The 22,865-nt window shown below is 49.1% G+C and overlaps 1 protein-coding gene across 1 annotated transcript in view; it reads right to left on the bottom strand.

The window, feature by feature from the left end:
• The window catches only part of METAP1D (methionyl aminopeptidase type 1D, mitochondrial), a 1,077,831-nt gene that overhangs the window by 457,662 nt on the left and 597,304 nt on the right, over positions 1-22,865 (bottom strand). Inside the window, exons 5-7 of the mRNA XM_086956130.1 lie at positions 17,608-17,757; positions 17,094-17,242; positions 15,819-15,861 (exon numbers count right to left, since the gene is read on the bottom strand). Of these exons, the coding sequence (XP_086812256.1) occupies positions 15,819-15,861; positions 17,094-17,242; positions 17,608-17,757 (342 nt within the window). The remainder of the gene's footprint in view (positions 1-15,818; positions 15,862-17,093; positions 17,243-17,607; positions 17,758-22,865) is intronic.

Here is a 22,865-nt window from a genome sequence, read left to right as displayed (position 1 = left end):
TAGTTGCAATTATTTATCTTATGCAACTAATAACCATTGACAAAGCCAATAATCCTGACTTGTTGTAGGTATGATGTTACGGACGCTACGGACGTAGGTCTAGAGGTACTTTCTACGCGTGATCGAGGTCACAAATTGATTACGCCGGTCCCACCAAAGCAGCCTGGGGAAAACTGTCAACAGCGACTGTGGGGCGGACAACAATACAGGAACTCCTCCTGTTCCAGATCCTGACCCCACAGGTTGTATTCACTTAACTCTGCAGCCCACTATGGGCTCCTTTCTAAGTTTATGAGCACCTTATGGTCCTGATGAATTGCCGTGATGGCATGAAACATGTCGACCAGATCACTTATGAGGGTTGAACGGGCTTCCCACACATAGGTTGGTTGAAATCCCATACCCCTCTTAGTTTTAACAAAGTAGGTAGCTACAGGAATAAAATACCCAGAGTAGACTACACTAACTTTTTTTAGAATCACCACACGCCACGCTCACTACTTCTATTAGGGCCCCTCACACTCACTCAAACATCGGCCATGGAATAAAAGATCTCCAACAAAGTGTAGCACTAAGTGCTACCCGTCAGGCATTGCAGCGCCGGCTTGACGCAGGAGCAGGAAGCCGATGATGACACGAAGCAATCGGTTGGGAATGTGACAGTAGCCATAGAACCAACCTGTTGTGTGAGGTTTCCCTAATTCCGACAAGGGACACCCGCCCCTGACTTCCAGATACAACCTCCCTTTCAGAGAGAGGAAGATAGTCCACTCTTCATTACATAGATACCACCCCCAGGGGAACTTTGTGCAATTGGTTGGGATATAGTTCATTAGGACATGCACACTGGACCCCTATAAATATTGTCCCCTTCCTGTCCCCCTCTTTTGTTGTTACTTGTTGTATCACATATCTGGATGCAATGACAGAAACAGCAAAATACTAGTCAGGCAGCACACTATGCTAAGCACAGATTTTTAGCATTAAGTGTTTTATTTGCGGGTCCTCAGAGCAAAGGATTCTATGTGCCAGGTCCACAAACCCTTAAAATATTGGTTGAGCTGGTGTTAGTTTCATGAGGTCGTGACATCCAACTGGAGGTCCTCCATTCAGCCCGCAGGCACCACTTAGATGGTGTTGTGGAGCGGGGTTGAGTTCCTCTCCACCCTTAGCGGCCACTGCAAGCCCCGATCCAGAAGATAAATTGGGCCCATCAGTCCCTGGACTTGGGAATGTAGGGCTTGTCTATGGAACACTGGTGCATACAGAGCACATGTAAATGCTCCTCAGAAGGCAGCCTGGCGTCGGGCATGGGTGATTGAGGGTGGACGTGCATGATTCTCAATTCTCAATTAAAAATGGGACGCCCAAAACTCACATGATGGGGACGAAAGTGCTAAGCCTGCAAAGGTATGGATACCAACAAGTCTTTCATGCAGGGTTCTCCAGGGGCTCTAGGGGCGTTGCTATCCTAATCCATCGGAGGCTGGCTTACGTGCACGAGAGACAGTGGATAGACCCCCAGGGCCGATATGCGTTTGTTCAAGGAATGGTGGGCACAGAGTCGATTGTGTTTGGCTGTGTTTATGCTCCCCCCCCCCCCCCCCCCCCCCCTGCAGTGGTCTCTGTCTGAGCGTTTGTTTGCGGTATGGGCTGACATTCCGGATTCCCTAGCAGTACTGGGTGGGGATTGGAACGATGTGATGGATATGAATGAGGACCGTCGGAGGATGCAGGGGACGCTTGCTGCTGCCGTCCCTACTCGGCTACACGCCATGGTGGAGGGGCTTGGCTGGGTGGATGTTTGGCGTCACATGCATATCAGGGCCCGCGAATACACAAATGTCTCTGCTGTCCATGGTTCCTTCTCTCGGCTGGATTATCTATTTGTGCCTTGTGGATTCCTGGATAGAGTGCGGGAAGCTGCTATTCTGCCTAGGGGACTGTCTGATCATTCCCCCGTTGCCGTGGTGGTTGACCTGCGTAAGACGAGGCAGCCATTCCGGTGGAGGATGTCCTCATGGCACCTTCAGCAAGCCGACTATGTGCAACACATGCGTGGTGCGATTGCTAACTACTGGCGTGAAAATCTGGTGGAAGGCACAGATCTCGCGGTTGTCTGGGAAGCCATGAAACCCACCCTGAGAGAAATCGACATTGCGTGGTGTGCGGCAGCCCGTCGCAGGCGTCAAGAGGCTATAGTGGAGGCGGCGGCACGGGTGGAGACTCTAGAGCAATTGGTCAGGGGGGGGGGAGACGCGGTGGCGGTGCGGCGGCTGCTGCAGGCGCAGCAGTCCTATGCGTCGGTGTTAGTGGACGAGGCTCGACAGGCGTGGTTGGCCACGCGGAGTAGGGTATATCAGTGGGGAGACAAGTCTTGTACTATGCTCCACAAACTGTGCCAACGTACTCTGCAGCCGCTTGCCCTGCCCGGGATTACGGATGGAGACGGCGTCGCCGTTATGGACCCAGTAGCGCTGGCGGCTGGCTTTGCCAATTATTATGCGGAGCAATATGCGCCGAAGGATTGCCTTTCGGCTGAGGCGATTGACAAATTTATTGCCGACCTGCCCCCAAGGGCAGTCTCCACTGAGACTCGAAAGGCGTTGGACCTTCCCCTCACGGCGGAGGAACTGGGGGATGCACTGGGGCAGCTCAATGCGGGGAAGGCACCCGGGCCAAGCGGATTCCCGTGTGAATTCTATAAGAAGTTCCATCTCCAATTGGGGTCCCATTATAGGACCGCACTAGAGGCAGCACGAGAAGTGGGTAGACTGCCAGCTGACTGGCGCCAAGCTGAGGTGGTGGTGTTTCAGAAACCAGGTAGGCCCCCTGATCGTTACGACTCGTACTGCCCTATACCATTGCTTAACATCGAGGCGAAACTGTTGGCTAAGGCGTTGGCGAACCGTCTCCTCCCTTATGTAGCCGATCTGGTCCACCCGGATCAGGCGGGTTTTATGCCATGTAGAGCGACGCGACACAATATTCGCAGGGCACAGACGGCCGTAGACGCGATGAGGGCCACGGGAGAGCAGGCGGCCCTGCTCTTGGCAGATATAGAAAGGGCCTTCGACTCAGTGAGTTGGACCTACTTATTCGCGCTTCTGCCTCATCTTAATTTGGGCCCAGTGTTTATATCCTATATCAAACTTCTATATACTGACATTACGGCGTCTGTGCGTGTTTCTGGAGCGATCTCGGAGAGGTTTGCCATCGGCCGGGGAACCCGTCAGGGTTGCCCGCTGTCCCCATATTTATTTGCATTGATCATGGAGCCTCTCGCCTCTTGGGTACGCATTGATGCGCAACCTCGGGGCTTTGTATGGGAAGGGGGCCTTACCGATAGAATCGCCCTCTATGCGGATGACGTCCTCTTTTTCCTCACCGACCTGAATAGATCTGGGCCCCGAGTGCTGGAGATAATGCGTATTTTTGGTGAAGTATCGGGCCTCTACCTTAACCAGAGTAAGTCCACCTTGTGGGTGTTAGGTGACGGGGCGGACATGGGCGCATGGGCATCAACCTTGCGAACTGCGGCCGGGGGCATATTGTATCTTGGAGTGTTCTTGTCCGAGTCCGCGACGGTCTCGTGGGCGCGCAACGTGCTGCCGGTATGGGAGAGGGTTCAAACGGACATTAAAACTTGGTCTCGAATGCCCCTTACCATCTATGGCAGGTCGGCGATTTTTAAAATGGTTGACCTTCCGCGCCTCCTATATCAATTACAGAACCATCCACACCCAATCGCACCACAGTAGTTCCGGCAGGTCAATTCCGCCCTGGGCCGCTTCTTGTGGGCGGGGGGAGCCGCTAGAGTGGCGCTACGCACGTGCTTTCTATCCACGTATTGTGGTGGCCTAGCCACGTCGGACATCCTCTCGTATTACCAAGCCTCTCATCTGCTGGTCTTAAACGACTGGTGGTATGGGGATGGAGGTGACCCGGCATATGCGCTGGAGCGCTCACTGATGGGGAATAACACACTGCATACCATCCTATACTCGGCTGGGCTTAGGAGGCGGCTGCCGTCAGCCACGAAAGTGGTATTTGCAGTCTGGAGACAGGCACTGCGTCGGATGGATTGGTGGGGAAAGTTGACGGCAGAGACCCCATTATGGCAGAATGGGCGACTCCCTGCGCTTGCCTCGCTTGCGGGGTTTAGTGGATGGGACTCTATAGGGATTTCCTCGCTTGGAGACGTTATGTCCGGTGTGACTCTGAAGTCATTTCAGGACCTGCGGGACGAATTTCACATGCCTAAAACCCAATTCTTCAGATATTTGCAATTTCGCCACGCGTTAGCACCTAGCCTGATTGGGTTGGAGTCGCTGCCGGAGTTTAGCCCTGTGGAGGCGAAGGTTTTCATGGGCGATCTAGGGGATAAAAAGGTGTCCCGCATATATCAGACGCTGGTCACTCACTGTTCCTCCTCCCTACTTCCACTGAAAGACGCTTGGGAAAAGGATGTAGGGCCCCTGGATGAAGATGACTGGAGGGAGGCACTGGAGTCCCCGCGTGGGACGGCTATTGCGGTACGACTCCGACTGATCCAATTTAACTACTTGCACAGGGCCTACTATACACGAGAACGACTGTGGAGGGCGGGCCTGATTGGGTCCCCGGAGTGCCTGCGTTGTGGAGCTGACATTGGTACCCTAATCCACACTGTGTGGTTGTGTGCTGGATTGACTAGGTTCTGGAATGGTGTTTGGAGTTGTTTGTCGGAAGTGCTGGGCTGGGATCTCCCCTGCACCCATCGTCTGGGTCTCCTTCATGTGTTAGAGGGGGTAGGTGGAAATATCTACAAACGTCATCTCTTGCTGTTGGGCCTAGTTGTGGCCAAGCGCGACTTGGCTCGAGCGTGGAAGAATGAGCCAGCCCCCCCCCCCACCTGTGTGCGTGGAAAGCTGGACTGGATTATTTTATGGGGTTGGAGCACCCAGTGTTCGAGGCAAGAGGTTACCCCAGGAAGCATTATAAAATCTGGAAGCGATGGGCAGATTACAGGGGTTTGACTCTTGATCCCCCAGCACAGCCTGACGAGGACCTAGATATGGGTGATGGACGCCAGGCTTAGAGTGCGCACGGCGCCGAACTTACAGTTAGCACGTACAGAGGGCTTGCCATGATCGTGTGTACAGGGCTGCTAGGGAGGGATAAGGGGCGGGTAGTGGGATTCGTTGGTGGCTGTGGGAGTTGAGGGATTAGGGCGAAAAGTTTTCTTTTTATTGATTGAGATACAATAATGTATACGTATTGATAATTCACAGTGACCTCCTGATTGTGGAGAACTGTATACCTGCTTTTACCTGATCAATTAATAAAATCAGTTGTGAAAAAATAAATGGGACGCCCAAAAACAAATACAATAGAACGTACAAAAAAGATTGGCAGACACCTTTGGAAAAAGTCTACTAACCCTATTGAACAGGATTACTATTACAATTTGAGCAAATGTTACCCTTCAAACAGCTATTTACAAACTGCTAATTTATCACACAAAAACCTACACATCAACAGAATTTATAGAACAATAGCAAGCAAAAGAATGTAACCACTGTAGTCACCCTTGAATTGTGTCAAAATTACAATTATTGTGCTGGTCTGTACACAATTGAAGAAGCTATGCACTCACATAAATCTGAAATGCAAATACTGCCCTGGGCAACGCAAACTCTTAAAATTCCAAAATAGAAAGATGGATTTCCACGCCGATAAGTCCTATGCAGGAAAGCAATAAACCACTTTCACTGGAAAGTTGATATTTTGATTAAAGCCTTGCTTGCTCCTTTCTAAAATCATGGAATACAATTCTCCAACTTCTGCCCCAAAATCTCCCTCCTAAAAGTGTACCCATCCATCCTTCAGTCCCACAGCTTCATCTCTAGTCTACCTACAGCTCTCAGTTAAAATGACGAGGCCTGTCCATAAACCAATTGAAACTCAGTTGTATTATCGCCCTCAGAAGGATGAAAGATAGAGTTGGAACAGCTCACAGTAAAATCTGGCCACTTACATACCTGTTTCTCCTGTACTGGCCAAACCTGCGACCTGCTCAGCGCCCGTATACACATCGAAGGCGAGAGCAAGGCCAGGCTGCCTGGATCCAAGAGGAAGCAGTTCCGATTATACTCTGTTTGACACATTTTGCAAAGGTGTTTGTGCCGACTTTGAAAACATGATTGCGTGCAAAAAAGAAGCTTCCTTGGATGCCGGTTGAATTGTTGGTGTGATGCACTTGTTTTAGCTACGCTGGCTGTGCGTTTTTTTTAAACAGCTATCATGGTATGTCAGGGGAGTGATGGATGCCCCTAAGTGTAGAAATACATAATTCCGGAGCACAAGGACATCATTGAAATCGGAATGAGTGTATTTACAAGGGAGTCACACTTTGCACCAAAGGGAGATCCACCTTCCACAGAGATGTGTGCAGGCTGCTGCAATCGATCTTTGTGTCTGACTCACCTTTCATCTTTTCTATACGGCGTGTTAAATTCAGTACCTCCTTGCTGTAAAATGTACGTGAGTGCTAATCTGAAAGCACATTGTTGGTTGTGATTGCTGTGATTACTGTAAAGCAGCAAGATTGGTGTTTAGTCCCGCCGGCAACAGCCGAACTGAATGGAACGTGTTTGCGCTCTCAGACGTGGTGTCAGGAGCCCCCTTCATCAATGCCCCCACTCACAGGTGGCAGTCTTATTGGAGCCATGAGCTGTCCTGGCCTCTCTAATCCACAAGGCGTGTACAATTACTCACCACCTCTAAATTAGCTAGTACAGCACAACGTAGTGATGTGTGCCCGTACAGCCAATCAGAGGTCACCATTTTGTTTGCTGTCTGTCAAGACCTTCTTTTGCAGCAAAAAACATAAATATCGCGGTCATCGCGCTATTTCGCGATTTTATTGCGAATCCCGAAATCCCGAAATACTGGAGGGTCTGTTTGATTCTTGCTGCTGGCGTGGGGAGCTGTTTTTAGGTCTCGCCTCTCAATGCGCATGCGCTTTGAGCAGAGCGAGACTATAGCGACTTAAACAGACTTTACCCAACTAGTATCCCAACTGACGATTTGGTGCTGTGCCCGTGCGCTTTTAGGTCAATGCGCAAGCGCATTGACCTAAAATGCACGTGCACATCATCAAATCGCCATCTGTTCCCCAGCAGCACTCCTCCCACACCTTTGAAGTGAAGCTTAGTTTCACTTCAAAGGCCCCTGCTGCTTCACACCCTCATCGCCGCTCTCCCCGCTCCGCCCCCTCCCCTTCCCGCCGTGTCGCATTTCTCCTCATCTTCTCTGCCTTCCCTCCGTCTTGTTATTTATTATAATTTGGCACGCTGTATCTTATTGTGAGTCCCTCAGCTCTCCCACTGCGAGTGCACTGTTTATTCAATTTGGCACGTTTTTCTTTATGTCGTTGGTAACACATTCATTTTTTAAGTGACTTTTTTCCAAATGCAGGCAAAACAGACGCATACAACAAGCGGTTCGTTCCTCTATTACCCGGTGCCTCGAAGTTGTTTCTTTCTTCCTGTTCTCCAGGCTCTCCTCCCCCTCCCCTTCTCTGCCTACCCTCCGTCTTGTTATTTATTATAATTTGGCACGCTGTATCTTATTGTGATTCCCTCAGCTCTCCCACTGCGAGTGCACTGTTTATTCAATTTGGCACGTTTTTCTTTATGTCGTTGGTAACACATTCAGTTTTTAAGTGACAGAAAATAGGCAGTGTTGGTACACTGTTATACGGGGCGCTATTACTCGCTTCCAGGCACTCAGTATCAGACTTTTTTCCAAATGCAGGCAAAACAGACGCATACAACAAGTGGTTCGTTCCTCTCTTACCCGGTGCCTCGCAGTCGTTTCTTTCTTCCTGTTCTCCAGGCGCTCTACGGGTGCAGTTGCTCTTAGAAGTTTACTTCGAGCCGCTCCAGCCGCTTACTGCTCTTCAGGTGCTCTCCGGGTGCGGTTAGTCTCGGAATTTTACTTCGAATCGCTCCAGCGGCCCACTGCTCTCCAGGTACGATCAGTCTCAGGAGTCTACTTCGAACCGCTCCAGCTGCTTACTGTTGCCCGCTGCCTGTGTCCATATGCTCGTGCTTTTCTTTGAAGCGAGGGATGCATTACGTCGACTTTTGGGAATTCCAAAGCAAACAAATTGATCCATTTTGATAAACTTTATTGGCATTCCAAACCTTGCATCAAAGGGCACCCCCGTGCCTCCAGTTATACACGCATGACTCAGTGCAGGTATGTTTAGGATGCCCGGATAGCAACACGCCAAGGGGCCAACGTTCTCGCAGCCCCTGGCCTTTCCTTTTTAGGTGGCATCTTTACAAGGTTCGTTAAATCGTATGGTTTCCTTTCAACCAAGGAAAGACCACATCTCCCAGAATGCGCTGATATGTTAGATGGCATTTGCATACAGGAAGCATGCTGGCAAGGTGACATAGAGGCACCCTATGGATTGTTCTTGATAAGTCTTTTTTCTCCTTTTCCATGCCCCCATTTATTTTTTGACTCAGTGTTTCCCATACCTTCCACATCGTGTTCCGTTTTTATTTTACTTTCTCTTCCACTAGTGTCCGCACTGTCTTCACTCTCTTGTGTACCTCTCTTTACTTCTCTCCTTTGCACCTGTCCCTACATCCTTATTCTCCCTCTCCAGTTCTCTTTTTGCCTATCTCTCACTATTCCTCTTTCTCTCTCTTCCATTTCTCCCAGTCTCCTTTCTTTTGTTGTTCTCACTTCCTTGCATTGCTTTCTTCCCCACTGTCCAAGCTTCTTTTGCAGTCCTTCTTTCTGCTGCTTCATGCCTCTTTCTGCATTGATGTCAAGTGCTCCCTGACAGGTGAGACACATGCAGACAGTCCCATTTTCTTTAACCCAATAGAACATGTACTTAAAGGCCTATTACTGCAACAGAAATTCACCCTCACTCTATCTATCTGTCTATCTATCTATCGCCCGTACTCTATCTATTGCCCCTCACTCTAACAATCTATCTATCTATCGCACTCACTCTATCTATTGCCCTCACACTATCTATCTATCTATCTATCTATCTATCTATCTATCGCCCACACACACACACAACCCCCCACACACACACACAACCCCCCCCACACACACAACCCCACACACACACACAACCCCACACACACACACAACCCCCCACACACACACACACAACCCCACACACACACACACACACAACCCCACACACACACAACCCCCACACACAACCACACACAACCATCTATCTATCTATCTATCTATCTATCTATCTAAAGATCTATCTATCTATCTATCTATCTAAAGATCTATCTATCGCCCTCACTCTATCTAGCTATCGCTATCACTCTATCTATCTGTCTATCGCCCTTACTCTATCTATCTATTGCCCCTCACTCTAACAATCTATCTATCTATCACACTCACTCGATCTATTGCCCTCACACTATCTATCTATTGCCCTCACTCTATCTATCGTCCTCAATCTATCTATCGCCCTCGCACTCACTCTATCTATTGCCCTCACACTATCTATCTATCTATCTATCTATCTATCTATGTATCTATCGCACTCACTCTATCTATTGCCCTCACACTATCTATCTATCTATCTATCTATCGCCCACACACACACACACAACCCCACACACACAACCCCACACACACACAACCCCACACACACACAACCCCACACACACACACACACACACAACCCCACACACACACAACCCCCCCACACACACACAACCCCACACACACAACCCCCCACACACACACAACCCCCCCCCCACACACACACACACAACCCCCCACACACAACCATCTATCTATCTATCTATATAAAGATCTATCTATCGCCCTCACTCTATCTAGCTATCGCTGTCACTCTATCTATCTGTCTATCTATCTATCGCCCTTACTCTATCTATCTATTGCCCCTCACTCTAACAATTTATCTATCTATTGCACTCACTCGATCTATTGCCCTCACACTATCTATCTATCTATCGCCCTTACTCTATCTATCGCCCTCACTCTATCTATCGCCCTCACTCTATCTATCGCCCTCACTCTATCTATCGCCCTCACTCTATCCATCTATCGCATCACCACAGCATCAATCAGCACCACTACAGAATCATTCAAGGGCACCACAACATCACTATGCGCTACCACAGCATCACTGAACGCCACAGCATCACTCGTCGCCACCACATCACTCAGGACCACCACAGCATCAATCTGTGCAACCATTCAACAACAACTGGTTCAAATATGTTCTCTCAATGTTACAAGCTTTATTACAAATGTCACAAAAAGATGTTAATATTTCACTTCTGTTCTTGGATTTTCATCACAATAAAATACACTGAACATAATCTTCACAAAAGTTTAAGCTATTGCCATTATAAATTACAATCACTTTTATTTAAGTAATAATTATTTTAAAAAGTTAAGCCATTGTTATTTGCAATATCAATACATCTAAGTCACATAAATACAAAACATGTTGCATTACAAATGCTATAGGTGTCACATTTGCGAAAGTTAAAACTATTGGCATTGTAAATGACAAAGCTATTAATTTAGATATTTAAAAAAACAACACATACATAAAAAAAAGTCATTTATAAGACCAATAACTCAAACTTTCCTAATGCAAGACCTATTGCATTTCCAATGCTTGTTTGGAGGCAGCAAGAGCGCCATTCCTGGGTGATCTGTGAGATGGTTCTGAGCTGTGCCCCCTAGTGTGTCAGTTCCCCTATTACCTCCTCAACAACATTTTCAGCTGTCCTAGTATCAATGGTGCTTTTTAGCGGATCCTGGTCATCTGGCGTGGATGTATTCCTTTGATCGATTTTGACCTGGTTTTCAGCTTGGGTATTAAACTGGTGAATTGGGGGTTGGAATTGGGGTTCAAATAGCGCGGTAAGTGACATCGGAGGAGCCTGGTCGGCTGCCTGATTGATTGGCTGGTAGATTAGTTCAAACTTCTCCGGCTGTAATGGTGGTTGCAGCCCTTTTACATCCGCGCTTTTTGAGTAAATTACTGTACCCGGGTCTTTCAAAAATGCAAATTTTGTGTAGATTTTAGGTTGGAACGTACAGGGCTTTTTCCTTTAAGGGGCTCCGTCAATGCTTATGAGGGCGCAGTCCCCTTGTCTTCCTTGTGTTCCTTGAGACTGCGTCGGGTTAACTGGTTGGTGAAAAGTTAATTCCCCCATTCTTGGCTTTGTGCTGACATCATCGCCAGTAGTGGGGGGGTTTGTGCCAGGGCTGATGCAGGTGGACCCCGTGACTGGGATACTTTCTGTGCTTTCCGTGCTTATGATGGTGAATGCTGACCCCAGTCGTGGGCCAATTAACTCTTCTATACTCTCCTTTGCTTTACCTTGTTTTTGTTTGGACCTTGAGGGGGTCTTCCTTACACGGCCCGATCTCATGACTGGCTTTGTAGACCGTATCAGGTATAAATTGTGATTTAGAATAACTGAGCCTGCTGAACAGATAGAAGTTACGGGTAGATGCTGCGCCGAATGAGGAGGGGGTGTCTGCCAATGCCCCGGTTACTCGCGGTTCTAGACCTAGGTGTGGCGACTGGCTGCTATTCGCGCTCCTCTCCTCCCTTCTCACTGCTCTCCTCACACACTTCCATGCACCTAGGGGTCCCTGCCGAAGGAGTGGGCGACTGGCTGCTATTAGCGCTCCTCTCCTCCCTTCTCACTGCTCTCTTGGGTACCCCAAAAGCCCCAAACGGCGGTCCAGCAGTCCAGCAGACCAGCAAGTGGGACCTTAACCTTGCCTTTGCCTCAGCTCATCCCTGGTAATGTCGCACAGTGGACTGTACTCCACTTCACTCCGGGCCGAGGGAACAGAGAGGTTGATTTTGGGGGCTGATGCAAGGGCTGGTGGCAAAGCTAATGAGGCTCAAGGAAGTCGGAAATCAGGAGAGGCGTGGGTGAGGACAGTTTATCAGCTGTTTGGAGGTTCACTGCCCCACTCTCTGTAGGAGGCGGTGGAATACGGGCCCAACTTGTCCAAAGGCAGCCCCGCCTCTGCAAACTGTCTGCGCTGCCTCACTGAAGTTACGCCCCCCCCCCCCACAAAACGCAGGCCTGCAACTGCGACAGCCACCACCTCTGTTGCCACCCCGCTGCAACCCCCTACACGATGATTGGTAGGTGGTGAAGGTAGAAGATAGAGGCAGTCGGCAAAGGTGGCAAGACGGCAGATGGCAAAACAATATCAGGCAGTTCGGGCGGTGATGACAGGGGGCCACAACAGGCTGTGATGGCTCGAGGGAACTGATAGCAAGCAGGCAAGCAGGGGCAAACTCGAGGAAACTTGAGCAAATCACTGATAGCTGGTAACTGCACCGGCCTCACTGGCTCACGCCGGGGCAGCGGGGCAAAGGTCGTAATGGAGAGTAGAGAGCCAGGTGCGCCGAAAGCAGGACTCGCTTCAGCTGGTGATCCCGCTTACCCTCTGCCTCCTGCCGCGGTCGTAGTCCACAGTCCCCTCGGTAGGTGCAGGAAACAAGAAAGCACGCCGGCCGCTATTGCTGGGTTGAGGCTTGTCAATCTGCTGTCTGTGGCACACTGTACTGGGAGCGGTGAGCAAGGCACGGGGGCCGGGTGAGGCAAGCAGATTCCGACGTCCTCTCCTCGGCGTCCTCCCGCTCGCGCTCGCAGCCCCACTGCTCCTTGCACCGTGGTCCACCGTTCGCGGGTGGAGTAAACTGAAGCAGGGAAGGAATAGCTGAAGGTTAGGCTAGAGGCGAGACAGAGGGAAGGAATCTCGTCGCCGCAAACTGAAGGAGCAAGCCGAGGGGCTTTTCAGGCTGCTCGCGCTTACCCACTGCCTTCTTCTGCCGTCTGCCGTCCTCTGCTGCCACTTCTCTTCTCACGACGACACACTGCCTTTAACTTTGCCTTTGCCTGTGCCCGCTTGCTGCCGCTGTCTATCCCCGGGGGAAGGGTGCTTCAACGCAGCGTCTCAGTCTCGTCTCAGCACTTTGTATGAATTTTAGTCACATTGTTCAAATGTTCTCTTGTCGAGTTGTGCTGTCATGGACGCTACTTCATGTGATGTGCAAAGGTTGAATTGACATTGTTGCCATGTGACGTCTGACGCATTAGTCCTCTTTTTTCTTCAGTTTTTCTGATTTGTCATCCCTGCTAGGTATCTTTGTGTCTTGGGTTTATCTACAAGCCGAGATTTACACCACACTTTTGGGAATCTAGCCCTGTGGTCACACCCAAGCCACTCTTCACCTACGTTGGTTACCATTTTCACTCCGGAACCCCACTTTTATCGTGCACAACTATCACATCAGCTAGGTCCTGAAGAAACGCCATTGATCTCCCAGACAAACCAGGCGTGAAACATGTCGACCTTTTTTTAGTTACACGGGCACATTGAACCCTATAGTAACTCACCAACCTTTTGGTTTTTTAATCTGCCAGGCGCACCACACCATTAAAGGATTTTCCTGCGGTGGATACCCCTATGTAGTTTTATTTACCCACTCCTGCACGCACTTCACCACCGTCCCATTGGATCCACCTCACAAACACGCACTCACCTAACGGCTTTTCTCTTAAAAGATCTCCGCGAAAGTGACCCTTCGGGGACTCGTCGGGCATTGCAGCGCTGGCCTGACGAGGAGCAGAAGCCCGATGATGGAGCTTGACATCCTTCGGGGTGTGTGAGGGCAACTAAGAGGCAAGACTTGGCCCTTCCCGTCGGGATTAGATCCTTGATACTGGGGATATACCTCTGCCTCTCTCTTTTTCCTTCTTCTCTCACCTTCTATTCTATTCTTAATCTTTCTATCTCTAGTTGTTGAGAAGGTGAGACTATGCACCCTCAACTCAGAACAGTGTCCCTTATGATTTACCGGTATTTTGAGGAGTCCGGACACTGGACCTGACAGGCTCCTGGTCCCAACTCTTTTTTGTTGACTCCGCTAATGACTGACCATTAACATAATGGGTTTCCTTCATCTCTTTTCCTGAACCACGAGTTATAACATAAGTTTGTGTTACGCTTACTTTGATATGCCCCAGCTGTCCTAGATATTAATACTTCATAATTTGCATACAAAAGTATTGAGGTCGAGCGATTGCCAACTTTAGGAGGATCTGTTGGCAATTTTTGTTAGAACTCATCCACCCCATTTAAATGCAATAAAATTAAAAAGGGAGCGAGAACGCACCCTTGCCATATGCCCCTTGTAACGCTGAACCCTGTGGCACATTCACTGTTTACACTAAAATGTAACCAGGCAGTTAAATGACCATACAATTGTGACTAAAAAGAGATCATATCAGGTGGTGCACCCATGTCTGTCAATGTCTTTCACAGCTTAGCGTGGTTGACTAAATCAAATGCACTGCTTGAATCAGTGAAACATAAAAACTGCTGCTAATTTGGGACTTAGAATAATTCTGATTTTGCATACTCTATGATTTTGCATCTGAGGGCCTTTATGGCAGTATTGTGTACCGCTTACTCTTCTAATTTTGTAATAAAACCCTTTAACTTTATACTTATCTAGAACTCAATTATTGAGTGGGCTCAGTTATTTGTTTGAACTGTTTTATTCTGCTAATCAATGTTTAAGGGGTGTCCTAAAGCACAATTCAACCAGTGGGAGAGCCGGATGAGGTAATATATCGTGGTGAATACATTTTAGGGTGTCAAAATTTTGGGGTACTGTTTTGCTCCCACAAATGAGAACAGTCCTGGTGGATTGTAAAGCTGTTAATGTCATTCAATAATGCAAGGAGTCCTCCCAAAGACAAAGTTAGTTAAAGCTTCAAACGCTAAGGGTGTCCTGCCCAATCTCGTCTCCAATCACCTCACTATCATTAAGCTCTGCTATCTCAGTACTGCAAAGTGCTTTGAAATGACCACATTGCAACATGTAGGGTTTTATAAAAGCTTTTAAGGAAATAAATAACACCGATTAGGAAAATATGCAGCGGAGATTTAAACTAAGAATAAAAGAAGTCTAAAAGAACACAAATCTCTGTTATCTCATTTTGTTCATGTCGTCTAAACACCAAATAAGAAAACAAAGGTTAGACCCTGAATTACCCGCATAGTGACGGCATTTACAGCACAAAAGGTTGCTAATAATGTGCGGCAAGTCTCCTAATTTATGTTTGTTGAGGGTTTCCTCCCCGATGGCTGCTACAAGCTACTCGCTGGCAAAGGGTTAAGAATTCTTGTGCAAGAAAAAAAGGCACACCACTACCTTCAGACATTTTAATAAATGTAAGGAAGACTGCCAGCAAAAGAGTTGCTGTCCAAATAGACTGACATCCAGAGGCCAATGTAGCCTTTAATGACAGTGTAAGATAATGACAGGCCCCACTCAGAATCAGCAGGAAGGGGAAGATCAATCTCGGCAGAGTGAAGGAAAAATGCTGCCTTTCTTCATGTTAGCTCATCTCATACATATCTTTCTTCAGCAGCTGCTCGGGACTGGGGGCTCTGCATTAACCACACGCTAGATCAATAACAATTACACCTTCTCAGAAACATGACACATCCCAGGATTGGGATGACATTTCACTTAGGCCAACATTGATCTCAGTTCCTCCGGCTCCAGTCCTAAATTTAAGGCAGACCGGGGTCCACTTGGAAAGAACAGAAAACAGCTGCTTGGCCCTGAAAGAAAACAGCACATCCGGCGCCACAGTCTACGTTTCCAAACTGCAATTCGTCCTGTCCCTCGCCACCAACAGCCATTCTCAAGTTCATCAAATACAATTTGTCTTATCTAAATGACTTACTGTGACATCGATGTTAATAATATCCCCATCCTGGAGTGGACGGCTGAAACATAAACAGGAAAATAAATGGACTAGTTGGTCGTGAATCAGTGAGGTATGAAAATAAACAGCAAATAACAGAAGTGAAAAAAATCAATCAGAAGGCGAGCATGTAACATAATCAGGCTAAGATTGTCATTGCAAATCGAAGGGCTCCGTTCGCAAAAGAGCAAATATAATCGCAGGTAATTGAAATGGCGGCTGTTAACTGTTAGCCAACAATTTCACAATGTTTGCTTTATCTAACATGGACTGGATTTTTGTTCCTATTAACTGTAGAGAAAAACAAATATTAAAATAAGCTTGTTTTTTGGCCTGATGTGTTTACCTCGAAGTCACTACCAGAACTAGCAAGCAAAAGAACAGGTGACTTTTCGAGGTGGAGGTTTGTGCGCGCAGAACTAGTTTAAACTTTTGCACAGGCCGCAGCACTCCAGAACACATATAGATAATAGCATGCAGGGCACAGTGTTTAAATTAACATTAAAGCAAAAACCCAGAAACCGGTCCCAGGGTGCTTGTTTCCGGATCAGGGAAGACCGGGCTTGGCAGTTCAGGCTGGACTGTTCCAATGAGGCACAGGGTCAAGACTGATTTGCATATGGCTGGGTCTCAACTGAGGTGGCTTAGTGAGCTAAAGAATGATGGATTCAACCCCGATCTGTGACTGGGGGGTGAGTGTCTGAAAAGTTTCAGCACTCTGTCCATCATCTCCATGTGTTTGCTTCCATTGACATTAACACATTGGGTGTGGGGTACAGTGCTGACCTGTGCCCTTTGGATCTTATATTGATACAGGCCAAAGTACTTCACAACACGACACATGCAGCGCACAGTACTAGTGTTAACGTCGAGTAACCAACATACTGCACACGGAGCACGACTGCACGTGTTAGGAGTTACACACCTGATCTGTTTGAGGCATAGCGCTACTTTTAACATTACTGGGTGTGCATGGCACAGTTTTTGTGTTAATGTGTGCCTAATGGGATCTTATGTTGATCCATGCTGCAGTACTAATAACTGTCAAATAAGCGGGGCGCAATCATGGTTTGTGCATTTACACAAAGAATGTGTAACACACAGTAATGTACGCAAACAGCTGCGTTGAACATAGTGGCAGGATAGTAGAGAAGGCTTGCATTCAGCATTGTTCTTGATAAGGTCGTAACATCATAAGGGAATATTCCACAGATTGTTTATTTTTATCAAATAATAAATTTACAAGATAAATACCTGTCTGGAATACCATGACACGCCACATTATTTACAGAGGTACACGATGATTTGGGGAACCCCCCATAGCCGAGCGGAGAGGGGTAGGCATTTCGGGCAATTATTTCTTGATGCATAATAGAATCCACCTCTTCAGTTGTCATGCCAACCTGGAACATTAAACAGAAAGCATACTGTAAGGAAAGGCAGTGGTTTTCGGCATCATGTGAAGACTGGCCGTGTGCTTGTTGGGTGCAGTTGTGTGTGCTGTGTGTTCAGACATACTCGGATGTATGTAGTGCGTGACGCTGATATTTCAACCTTTGGCTCTGACACACAGTGTTATGAAATGATTGCAGTGCGCACTTTACGAGAAACTTCCAGGTGCAAACACTCGCTCCGTGTAGTGCTGCGGCCCTCTTATGAAATGACTTAAGAAGTCACGTGTCTGACACAAACAAAACCCTCCACACAATAAACAGCATTTAAAATAATTTAAAAAAAGAATCCGAGTTTCCGGCTTTGTGGCTGATACCTTCAGACTCTTGCCGGCCAGGAGGAGGACGCGGCGAGCCAGCTGACAGGCCTGACGGAGTCGTTGAATCTGATCCTCGCTCTTAATTTCTATGTAGTCTCCCCAGTCTGGTACAACGCCCGTCGTCACATAGTCTGGCTTCTTTATGTGCTTGGAAAAGGAATGGAAAGAGACGGAGATCAGAAACAAGCGTGACAATGGGATCATTTTGTCAGACAGCGCCGTGTGCCCCATAGCGGCGTGCCCTTTCAGACACAGGGACGGCTTTCCTAAGCCTTCGAGGAAAGCCTCGGGGCCCTCTGTGCTTCTTCCGCCGCCCTTTGACCTTAACACTGCCAGTAGTGTCACCGCTGCCTTAGAAATCCTCTTAGCCTAGAGTTTTCGAATTCGCGAGGCACTTGCCGCACGCGCGCGCTCGTATAGGCGCGGCGTTTTCGTGAGGCACTTTTGTGCGCGCGCTCAAATAGGAGAGACGTCTTTGCTCTGACGTGAAATGTACCTTGCTGTATGAAGGACACCTACACCCCGGCGTCTAGTTCAAACTCATACTTTAATCAACAAGGAAAAATAAGTGAACCTATCTGGTACATGTTTGTTCGGCTTTTATCCGCAAAATACCTACCTAAATCCACCGCTGCCCTAAATAATTATAGGAATAACACTTTCAAAACAACACGGAAGCCAGTGTAGCTACACGCAAGTCTCTTACAAGCAAAGCGACGTGCGAGGCTTCATGACGTTTACATGCTAACCACTTATGCCCCGGTTGTCACAGCAATTCTTAAAGAAAAATGATGGTCTAAATTAAAAGACATTTGAATAATGTTGCCATTGAATGGGTTAAATAAAAGCGTTTACTATCAATAGACAAAATGTACTTTTGGATGGATTCAATAAATCAAGATTTTTTAATTACAATATTGTGGAACGGTGCCTCCCTCAATACTATAATTTTTCGGTAATACACACCATCGGTGAGCATTATTTAAACAGGGGTGCTGGAACAATTTTTAGAGTGGGGTTGCTGACCCCAGGCATCACCTGATTTAAGTGCCTTGAATGTTCTTTCCAGGACGGTTACATATATCTAGCGATATCTGTGCTTTACTTTGTAAATCAAGCACGTATCTTTATTTACGTATGTTTAGAAAATCTCAGCAATACTGCGACCTTCTCCTTTTAACTGTACCCTGACAAGATTTCAATAGTTGGAATTACAAAATATACAAAACAGGAAATCAGAGAAAAGAATAGTAAATACAGCTCTCCAAGATAAAAGAATTAGCAATATTTTATTACATGAAGTTGTCCGTCATCCAAGCAGTTTGCACGTTAACAAAGTAAATGCTTTAAGTGTAATAAATAAAGGCCTCTTTAAGGGTAATACTGGATCTGACATCTATCAAGGATATATTGCTAATGCTGTAAATACAAAATTATGTGCTAAATGCTGCAGCAAAAGAACACTGACCTCACCATGGTAATTTTTTGTTAATTAACAATTTGTTCTAGAAACGTAAACAAACTAAACATTTTAATTTCAATTAATGCCCGCAGCATCTTGCAGAAAACAGCATTTTCAAGTTAACTGTCCCACATTAACATGTAATATAAAAATACAAAATTGGTGTGATGTGTAATATGGTCCTATTTTGACATCTTGGCGTTCTGGTGACATTTACAAACCACTCGGCTTTCTGCCTAGTTATAGAACCCCTTGGTGGCAAAATTATACCTTTATCCATTATGCCCCCTCCCCCCCCCCACACCGCACTCTTTCTCACCCACCCACACACATGTAAACAAAATGATTCTGTCATCAGATAATAACGGAAAAATCTCATTTTGTAAACTACTGGATAATATGCACATAATGTGACAAACCCTTCCAAGTAAAATTAATAAAACAGAAACACATTGTCAACAGAATTATCAAACCATGTTAATATTAATAATAAAAATCATGACATATAATGAGTCAATGGGACTCATTTTATTAACCTCAAAAAGTGAAAGACCTTGGCGTGGCTTCGATGCCGAACATGTCAGTTGCTCTTTGTTAAATATCCGTAGTTGACGCCTGCTCTCTGGGGCTCTTCAGCCTGGGTCAAGCGCAGACTGGCGGGGTTTCAGTAGAACCTGATTTGACCCCAAACAAGCACTCCGAAGATCCTCAGATTTACAAAGATTTCTGTGAAGGGGTCTGATACCTTCTCTACTGCTGGCAGCCTCTCAGGCCGCTTCATTGAAGGACAACGATCACGCCCGGTGACTGGCCAGAGGATTGACTGAGCGGCGATCCGGGAGTACCACTGGCTGGATTGCACAAGAAGCCCCCTCTTTCCCCTGGGAAAAGGGAATATCGGGACCTAAAATCCTGGAATATTTCGAGGTGACCCCTTCTGAAGACATCGCCTAGGTATGAGATCCCAATCTGGTCCAAGGGGGTGAAGCCCTCCGAGCAGATATCTTGCCCAGCCACGTGCCCCTCCAAAAGGGAGTCAACTTGGTGAGACGACGGTCCCAGTCACCAGGGCCGTAACACAGGCCCCCGCAGCCCACGCGGTGCGGGGGGCGCCCTAGCTCCAAGGGGCCCCCTCGGCACTGAACTCTGGCCGGAAGAGCTCCTGATTGAGCCCGGAGGGGGCCCCCTAAGTAATGTGCAGGGAGGCCCCTTCAATTTTCGTTACGCCAGTCACTAGGTCTAAGGGCCGCCCTCCAGCAGCTAAGGGACACTCGCATGCATGCAGGTAGTAGGGGGGCAGGCAGGCTCCGTAGAGGAGATCCATTTGACCATCGAAATTTAGGGAATAAATCTCCAGGCGGTAGGCCAGGTCGTTCCATTCTCCAGGGGAGCCTTACATTTACCGGTACAAGGTGGGTTGCACAGTAATAGAGATAGATGTCCGATAAGCCAAGCCCCCATCGAAAAGAGAATTGTGCAGTGTGTGTAATGCCACCCTGTGATTCAATCAAAGAAGGTCCACCAGATCGTTATGGTCTTCCAGAAATCCTTAAGGGAAAGACTTATTTTCTTTAAAATAACCCTCACGGGGGGTGTGGCCAAGATGGCGGGGTGAGCGGACGCTTCCTCCCGTAGCTCCTCCGGCCCAGCTCAGCTCGAGCCCCGATTCCTGCGCTTCTCTCCCCCCACGGCTGCTCTGCGGGCGAGAGAACTGTGCCGGAGTTCCTGGGGCACATTTTGATATCACTTTGACTCCTGTCGCCCCGGAGGAAGTGCCCGTAAAGTTTGTTCAACGATCGGTCCACGGAGAAGAGCCTGGATCGGCCCGCGGAGAAGAGCCTGGAGGCGGAGCGTATTGCGGCGCTGTCCGCGCGCCTCGGCTGGGCCGAGTGCTGAAAGCTAGTAATCCCGAGGGAACGGGCCCGGCAGGCTCCGTGGAGTACGGGGGCTTCCTGGCCGGAGCCTTCGTGACCAGGGTCATCGCTGGACATCGGACCCCGGACCCGCGCTGGCGATCTACCCCTTTGCCATGGATGTTGGTGTATGATGCCATGCGGACCTCGAACCTGGAGGCAGGAGACGGAGGGGTTTGAGCGGCGGCCGATCTGAGTGTACCAGCCGGTACAACTGTGGGACACTGGTTTTGAACTTTCCCGGCCCACTGCAGCCCGAGGGTCGCCTGCGGTCTTGCTGGCCTAGGCCGCCCTCCCGGGTTCCGCCCTTCCGCCATCTTGTCGCCGAGGAGCTGGAGCTGGCGACCCTCGCCCGCGCCCTTGTCAAACGGGTGCCTCCTTTCATCCTGGCTCCTGCACCATCTTCCCTGGAAGTACACTGCTGACGGACTCTGGCTTTGGCCCTGTTCACCGCCCTGGTTGGCTCGATGATCGTCTCGCCCCGGCCTGTGCCGCCATTTTGTCGCCTGTGACGCATCACCCTTGTCTCCGGCGGGGCCTTCACTTCTGGTGCCCACGAGCGACCGAGCGCTTCTACAGCGGCCGGCCCTGAGCTTTGCCCACCACGGAAGCCAGGATGACTGGGAGAGGAGGCGCGAAAAGAGGGGACCGCACTCTACCAGATATGCTCAGCAGGGCCCAGCAACTGCGGGACAGGACGCAACCGTCCCCGGGGTCCTCCCGGGCCTTGGCAGATGCCACCGGAGGCGAGCCACCGGTCACGAGGTCCTTCATGGAGGACTTATTCAGCTCCCTCAAAGAGGACTTCCAGACGCTCAAGACCGAGGTGGCCAGCGAGGTCCGTGAAGTGCGCAGAGAGGTCGAGGGCCTAGGCGAGCGTGTCGACACGGTGGAAACGGCGGCCCAGCGCCGCGATGAGGAGATAGTCCATCTCCAGCAGGACGTTCTCCGCCTACGGGAGCAGTGTGTCGAGCTCCAGGCCCACTCTGAGGACCTCGAGAACAGATCCAGGCGGAACAATATCCGGGTGCGGGGCGTCCCGTCCGCGAATGAGGGAGCGGACCTAGTGGCCTATTTGCAGGACCTGTTCCGGGACATTTTGGGAGAAGGAGCGGACTTTCCGATCCGCATAGACAGAGCGCACAGAGTGGGCCGCCAACGCCAGTCATCGGCACCCCCGCCTGATATCCTGGCGTTCCTCCCGGATTTCCCCCTGAAGGAGCGCATTATGACGGAGGCCCGCAGGAAGCAGCCAGTAACCTTCAGAGAACGGCCCGTGGCGCTCTACCAAGACCTGTCCGCTATCACGCTGCAGAAGCGCAGGTCCTTCCGTATCGCTACGGACTTTCTGCGGGAGCATGAGACGGCCTACTCTTGGGGTCACCCCTTCCGTCTCATCTTTCGATGGAATGGGGTGCTACACCAGCTGCGCTCCCTCCAGGATGTCTGTGGGGTGCTGGGACTCACAGCTACAGAAGAAGAAGGGGCGACGCACGCGTGGAGGCGCCCCGAGCGACGGAGTCGGCGGAGATCGAGGAGGCGCCAATCGCCGGCGACTGCGAGTCGCCCTGACTCCCCTACCATCAGGGCGGATATGGCGGAGGCCCTGAGAACTGCGGCCAGGAACTTGCCTGAATCTAACGGCGTGGCCATGACGGCCTAACTTCACTCCGGGGGGAGAGATTCTTAGCCTCTGCGATGCTGGGTTGGGGCTGGGGGTTGGGGGGGAATGGTTGGAGGTGAGTGGCTGAACGTCCACTTGATTGTTTTCTACAGACTCGCCCGTTTGGGCTGGACTGAGACAATGGGGTGTTTTTTCTTGTTTATGGTTTTGGCTAGTTGCCATGGGTTGGTTTTGGGGGGGCTTAGGAGTTGGTTTG

This window comes from Lissotriton vulgaris, chromosome 2_1 (assembly GCF_964263255.1).
Source record: "Lissotriton vulgaris chromosome 2_1, aLisVul1.2, whole genome shotgun sequence".
Lineage (NCBI taxonomy): Eukaryota > Metazoa > Chordata > Amphibia > Caudata > Salamandridae > Lissotriton > Lissotriton vulgaris.
The sequence above is the reverse complement of the archived record's forward strand: the minus strand, read 5'-3'. Positions and strand labels throughout refer to the sequence as shown.